General features: G+C 33.9%; 2 protein-coding genes across 2 annotated transcripts; one reads left to right on the forward strand and one right to left on the reverse strand.

The window, feature by feature from the left end:
• Nucleotides 1-603: 603 nt before the first annotated feature.
• Nucleotides 604-3,098, reverse strand: LOC145791808 (uncharacterized). Its single transcript, XM_082872249.1, has 4 exons — nt 2,979-3,098; nt 2,745-2,930; nt 1,631-1,720; nt 604-1,173 (listed from the first exon to the last, which is right to left on the reverse strand). Exons 1-4 carry the CDS (start codon nt 3,096-3,098, stop codon nt 604-606), a joined length of 966 nt encoding a protein of 321 aa, XP_082728375.1.
• Nucleotides 3,099-7,139: 4,041 nt separating this feature from the next.
• LOC114305741 (uncharacterized) lies at nt 7,140-7,547 on the forward strand. Its single transcript, XM_028250875.1, has one exon. The coding sequence runs from the start codon at nt 7,140-7,142 to the stop codon at nt 7,545-7,547; it is 408 nt and encodes a 135-aa protein (XP_028106676.1).
• Nucleotides 7,548-8,062: the final 515 nt, after the last annotated feature.

Below are 8,062 nucleotides of genomic sequence, written 5' to 3' on the forward strand. Positions count from 1 at the left end.
TGTGTTGTGATGAGCATAATTTATGCGATTTTTTTAACCCGATTGTTCCATAATAGACATATTTTGTGCAAGAATGTACACATTGTCTACATGACATCATTACGGATAACATACACATGTGTGAATATTCACATTTGTTATTATTCATAACAGTTGTGAATCTTCACACCATGTCAATCTCTATGTATTTGAAAGTTCACATCACAGTTTATATTCATGTCAACATTGACAACAATAATGTAAAAAAGTTCAACCCATGTGCTAGTTTTCACATAATATGATTCTTTTACGCAAGTGTAAATGTCCACATCATGTATTCATCATTAAAACTTCAACAAAATATCAGTTTGGTATCCAAAAAGAAAAAGAAAAAACACAAATCAAATACTAAGTTTCCCAAACCATTATTATACATGCCAACACAACGTAATCTTATTGCAACACAATGTTTGTCAACACAACACAATCTTATTTCAAAAATCAATATAAGAATCTCATTTAAAACACAATGTTGAAATGAAAAATGTGCATCCTATATCGGCTCCTTGCATGATTTTTTATTATGGCTTCCCAACTTATCACATCTCCCGCATCTTATTTGCTTCAGTTTCTCACCCCTTGATGGGATTCTATTCTTTTCGGCCTTTCGGGTGGTCTTTTCACAGTTTGTGGGTATATAGTGAAGTCCGTGGGATCATAATGCGGCTTTTCTACCGATGGTATAGGGAATATGGCACCCGAATAGGCTGAGCGACATGTCTCTACATGAAAGTAATGTTCCACACAATCATTGAGATTATAGCGATTCTTTTGAATAGCAATCACAGCATGGTCACATGGGAATCCGTTGATTTGCCATTTGAAGCAAGAACATGTACGCCTTGCAATATTAACTGTAACAGATGGTATCGAATGAACTTTAAACACATCCTCATTGGCTTTGCTAACTTGCCAAGACCTGCTGTCGTTGAACGAATCTATAAGTATTGTTTCGAATGTAGGACAAATAAGCTCATTCCATTTGTTTGCTTGGTCACACCGTGCAGACATTTGCCGCATCAACTGAGTACGAATTGTGTTTACCATTTGAGTGATAGGAAGATTGCGTGCTTCTTTAATCCAATTATTAAATAACTTCGCCGCATTAGATGTCATCTCCCCATAACGCATGCCCTTGCACAACATCACAAACATTGTATAATACGAAATTTAATTTCTTCGAAACTAAATATGAAATTTCACATTGCCACTAAACATAACTGAAAATTCACATAGCTACCATTCTAAAATTGACAAATGGAATACATTAGGAAACTACTATTACCTAAAATATGAATTTGCCAGTGCTCAGGTGCCAAGTCCTTGAAAAAATTATGTGTTCGTTGCTTACCCTCCTCTTTTAATTTTGCAAGCTTTTTATGGAACCCTGCCATAGTTGGCTCGTAAGCATAGTCACCCAAACTATTAACTAGGTGATTTCTAAATCCGTTATCAATTCCTTTTATCTGGTCTCTTAAATTGCTCTTCAAGTGTTGTAAGCAATAACCATGGTGAGCCGATGGGAACACCTTTGGCATAGCTTCTAACAGACCAAGATTACAATCCGAAATAAAAGTAATCTGGCACTTACCATCAACAACCTTCCCAAGTTCGTGCAAGAATCACGACTAATTGGTCGTGGTCTCTGAATCAACAATCGCAAATGCAACAAGAAATAGACCTACAACACAATACCATTAAACAACTGTTCACAATATTCCAAAGTGAATAGAAAACAATATAAAGGAAACAAGTCATTTGAATGTTTATATCTACATTGCCCTATTACTATTGTTGTTTTTGGATTTGGGTTCGTAAACATCAATGATGTGAACATTCACATTAATGTTCATTAATGGATAAACTCACATTAATAGACACTAGTGTGAACATTCACATCAGTGTATACTAATGTGAATATTCACAATATTTGTTAATTTCTTAATCAGTCATATTATGTTGTTGTTCACATCAATGTGTATTGATATAAACATTGACACCAGTGTAAATGTGGAATACACTCTGTAATCGTCTGTCATATGTCCACACTATGCTGCTCAATGTGAATATTTACATAAATAAACAGCTAAAAAAAATACTAACCATTGTTTCCATCTTTCGCCGTTGCCGCAAGTAGCTGACCTTTGTACTTTCCTTTGAGGAATGTTCTATCCAGGAATAATAAAGGCCGATAAGAATTGAATCCAGAAATACACGCAGCGAATGATACAAAGAAACGACAAAACTGTTGACTACTCGCATCATAGTCAATATTGACATAACTCCCCGGATTGTAACGCATCACAGCAGCCGAATACCACCGCAGCTGGTCAAACGATAATGAGTGATCTCCATGAAGTTGTCTTTGCTTTCTCCACGCCCAACCATAGCACGTGGTAACTCATATCTAGCCTATAATCCCTCTTCAAAATAGTCACCACCTCACACGACCGAGTCAACGGCTTGTCCCTCACAATTTCAGATATGGTACTCGACACCAAATCAGAACTAACTCGCGGATTCTTCGATGTTTGGACATCCGTACAACAACTATGCACATCACTAAACCTCTTGATGTAGAAAAAAACCATTTACTCGTTATGCTCTACAATGTATAGCCCACAAGCAGCCTCTCTCCTTGCGCATCGCAGACACAGCAGTAACCCTTGTTGTCTCATTTTTGACATACGTAAATTCAAACCCACATTAGATGTCATCTTACATAAAACATCACGAAATTCTTGTGCACCTCCAACAAACCGTTGTCCCGCATGCGTAATACCATTTCCCCATGGGACTAACAACAACACCTTCTCCTTATGATGGCAAAATCTCCATCGTGCATCAATTTCTTCCTCACCCTCCACACGCAGCGACCCAGAGCTACTCGACTGACCAATATCACTTTTCAACTCAACGACAACTTTTACATATTATACCCCCATTGATTTAGCAAGCAATAACATATTTTGAAATTCTTCCTCATTGTCCAAATCACACATATTAATCACAGGTAGCCAATAGAACAATGAAATAGAACCAGCAAACAACTCACTCATTTTTCACACGAACACTCCACCAAACGCGAATAACACAATGCGCGGGCAACATTTATTACAGTTGTACTGCAACCATATGTACACACCAACATCATAAAGGTATCCATCTCTTGTAAAAACACAACAATACAACAATCAACAATAATCCAAAATGATATGAAAATTCACATTGTACAAAATTAGATGCCTATGTGTATAGTTCAAGTGCTAAATCCATAATGAAAACTATCACCACCATCTTTACACAACATAAAACATTTTACAATATCAAAATGACACCACCACATTAAGGTAACAGTACACAACATGCAAGCAACCCTCCATAACTTCACATTAACAAGATGTGAACATTCACATTGATACATATACTCTGAATTATATCACCCACACAGAGTCTCATTAAGCAAACATCAAAGTAAAATGAGAACATCCACATTCTTTACATAATCTGAATGACCTCTCCTCCATAGGACCACATAAAATGCATATAATTGAACAAACAGAGCATTCGATCCATATCAATCAAAAAACAGAGCATCTGATCCATTATACAAATCAAAATATAAACTGAACATGTATTCATTACCAAAATGATACTAACCTTAATCATGCAATCCTACAATCATCCTGTAACTCAAAAACAATTGATTTGAACTAGTTATGCTCCAGAAATTGTGACAACTGAACATCGTCCAATTCGTCGTCTTCACTCGAAAATCACCGAACCATACTATAACAGCAACAATGAAACCTTAGCACATCAAAGCCTTTGAACGAGCATGCAAAATAGAAACGTATCTATCTAAATTAGAATGATGATCAAAAGCATAAAGATAGAAACTACCAAAACTGAATCAATGAAAAAAGTGGCAACGTGTTATGTGTGTATATATATATATATATATATATAAGGGCATAATAGTCCAGGTACAAATATAAAATTAGTAAAATGGACCTTATGGAATAAAAAGAAAAGTATATGAGACTGATCATGTTATAATATTTCTTTGTGAACCTAATGAGTTATAACAACTCTAAAATGGATTTATCAATAAAAATCTCTAACTAAATAGTATGGCAGATGAGCCTCACATAAACATATGCATAGTTATTGACATATGCATGACAGCTATTATATGCATATTTATTATTAACGTTATTTACTACATTTCTATATCATTCATCAAAACAAGATTTGATGAATCTTATCACTAGTATATATTTTCAATTCAACGCTAACAACTGGATTGGCCCATAAGATTGTCGAATTAAATTGTAAAAATAGATGGCCATTGTAAGACATTGGATAATTTTGGAAAATATATATACAATGTGTATGAAAATATGTACAAAATGTATAAAAACATCTAAAAGTGTATGAAAACATATAAAATGTGCATCAAAATTCTACGTTTCCATGCATTATTTGTATCTTAAACAACACCTTTTGAACAACAATTAACAACAATCATAAAAAAAAAAAATAGTCAAAATTAAGCTAAACAAATTTTTGATTCTTTAACCTTTTTAAGATCAGTGTAGAATGGAAACCCAAATAAGAAAATCCACACCCTCAAATTTAAAAAATAAAAAAAATCATAGTAAGATTTCTTAACTACATACTAAAAATTATTGAAAAATCAACCACATGCCTTGGGTAAAAATATTTAAACAGCAAATCTCATAAATTTGACTTCTTACGTGATTGTGTGTCTATCTTATAGTAAAAGAATACATAATTATTTTACTCTTTTTTTAATGACAAAACATAAGACTTGGGTTGTTTGGAATGACCTAAATAAGTGCACTTTTTATCTTTTTACGAAAAGATGTACAGAAAAGTAGAGAGGTGATGTGATGGAAAAAAGATAAAAAGATGAATTATTTTGGTGTTGCCAAACTTAGCCTTAATATATTAAAATATCTGACCATAAATATCTAATAAAGTGCATCGAAATATAAAATAGATCTTAAAACCTCCACGGCAAAGAGGATATGAGTCTTCATATAGAGAGAAAAATAAACCTTCACACAAGGAGGAGAAAACCTCTACATATAAAGATATTATTACAACATACTAAAAAAAAAAAACACGAAAACGAAACAAAACAATACAATCACCACCAAACAAACAAAATCAATCATCTTTATGATTTGTTCATCATCGTAATCAATAACTGTGGTACCTTAATTCCCGACTCTACATTACAAAATAAAATATTTTAAATTTGAAGTGGTTACATAGCATATAACAACATGTTTAACAACGTAAAATCTCGATCATGAATCAAATATGAGTTTAAATTTAAAAACTTCCTTTGTAGCAAGCCGATGATGGAAACAAGAGTGACCATATTGGCTAGCATTTGTGATCAAAACTGCGCAAAAAAAAGCGGAAGGTAAAAGATGGCTAAAAGCACTACCCTCTCCTCTATCATAACTAATTTACTTGAAATATTAAATAAAATAATAATTAATAAATAAATAAAACCACTCTACATATTTTAAGAGGTGTTTTGAGAAAATGGTTAAAAGTTTATTTTTAACTTTTAACCAAGCCTTATACTTTTTTAAAAAATAATTTGAAAATTGGTAAAAAATAATTTTTTGCTTTTTGGGTTAATATTTTTTTATGATGTCACATCACAGCAAAATGACCAAAATACTCTCACCTAACCTAGGAAATTTACTTTTGGACCTATGTGGCTCATTTTGAGCTCATTTGGGAAGAAAAAAACCTAGGATTTTTTGGCTAAAATAGCCACAAAAAAATAAAATAGACTAAAAAGTCAATAAAACAAAACGTCACATTCAAATCATAATCATTTCATTTTTTCTCTCATAAAAGTTAAAAAAAATCAAAAATCTCATCCCAATTAAGGCTTTTTAACCCTAAAATAAAATAATTAAAAAGCCAAAAAAACCAACTCACATCCCAAACAATCCCTTTCTAACAGCTTTTTGGAGTTTTGTGGTGGAGGGCACTGCTTGTAATTTCACAAGTTGCGTTTTGATCACTCCCAAAATGGTGTTGGCGTTTTGTGCTGGAGAAGCTGCCTTTTGGACGCTGCTTTCATATCTCTTATACAAATTCAAATTATAATATAACAATATATTTTTATATTATATGATATTTTTTGTCTAATTTTAAATAAAAAATTATTTTAGAGGTAAAATTAAAAAAAAAAATAAACTCAAAAGGTTAAAATAAAAAATAAAAAAATAAAAACGAAAGTGAAAGTGAAAGTGAAAAAATGATCAAATATAAAAAGAGCAATATATAATTTATCCATACAAAAATCATCAACTAATAGCACATGGGATTAGAGATGGCAATTTGAACCTAGCCCGACGAGAACCCGACCCTCCGATCCCGATTTGAGCGGTTTTTCCTAAAAAAATATCCCCAACGGGTAGGGGATGGTATTCAAAAATCAATCTCTCATAATTTCATCAAATCTGACCGGTCGTCTGGCTGATCATTCAGCTTAGAATAAATTTTCATCAAATCAATCCCAAAACCAATTGTCCGGGAGATCGTCCACCAACGATCACGTGCAAAATTTAATTAAAGGATAAATACTCCCTTCATTTGATGAAAAATTTACTACTCCCCTCACTTGATATTAATATGATAAAATGAATGAAATACTGTTTTCATTAATTTTTTATTAAATTTAAATTTAATAAAAGAAACAATATTGAAGATAACTTAACACGCCTATTGTGCCATAAGATCGGTCTCATTATTTTTGATTTTTTTAAAAAAAAAATCATCGTTCTATATTAATTAGCCACACATAAAATAAATAAATAAATAAAAATAAAAAGAAAAGTTATTAAAATAAAGAAATAAAAAATAAAAAATAAAAAAGAGTTTTTATGGTGATTCCATATATATTTGTGTGTATAGAGTAGGTCGTCATTTTAACCTCTCCTTGTAAACCGTCCTCGCCTATACATACACCACCACCATCCCCACCACTCTCTCTCATCCCCTCTCTCTCTCTCTCTCTCTCTCTCTCTCTCTCTCTCTATCACATGGAGGACGAACAGATTACCTCTCCTTCCCTGAAAAACAAGCTCAGGCAAACCCTATGCCTCTCCTGCTGCTTCCGCGCCAACGGCTCTCCTCCGCCGGACGAGAGGTCATGGCTGGTGCGAGCCTCGTCGATGCGGATCAGGTCGCCGGAGATTAAGGACAAGTGCAAGCACCTGATCAGCCGGATCGGCCGCCACCACCACCACCGGAGGCACTCCTCGTCCGCGGTGGACTTCAGGTACGATCCGCTCAGTTACTCTCTCAATTTCGACGAAGGTTTTGACGACCTCGACGAGGCTCCACTCCGGAGCTTCTCCGCCAGGCCGGTTCCGGTGTCGCCGCCGCCGCTGAAGACGGTGTCGGAGACCGACGACCTCGTGAAGCCGAGGGAGATCACCTGCGTTTAGTTTATTGATCGAGCATAGGTTGCGATTTGGATTAATCTCGTTGACGGAGATTTTTTCAACGAGAAATGTCATATTGCGGTGGCGCCGTCGCCGGTGGTGGAGATGTTAGAGAAAGTGTGGATTTGTTACAGCATTAGGTATTTTAGTTTGAAAATTTTGCAGCGATTTGGTATGGGATCGATGTGAGTCTTTGCTGGTAACGCAGAGCAATGTTCTTGTTCATTTCTCTCTGAAATTCGTATTGATATGTTATACATATACATATATTCATGTATATATAAGTTAATTTGATTGAAGGTTTTTTTATTTTTTAAATGTAGAATTGGATTGATTGATTGAAGGATTTAGATGAATTTGAAGTTAGATTGCATTTTTAGATATATAGATTTAAAATGGAATAGTTCAAATATGAATTTCAAGATTGAAGTTGAAAATTTTACTGTGAATTGTGATCGATTAATTTAGCAATGTAAAAATTATTAAGGTTATTGTCGTACTAAATCCATAATCAAATA

Source organism: Camellia sinensis, chromosome 5 (genome assembly GCF_055761805.1).
Source record: "Camellia sinensis isolate YWXY chromosome 5, ASM5576180v1, whole genome shotgun sequence".
In the NCBI taxonomy this organism is placed as follows: Eukaryota; Viridiplantae; Streptophyta; class Magnoliopsida; order Ericales; family Theaceae; genus Camellia; species Camellia sinensis.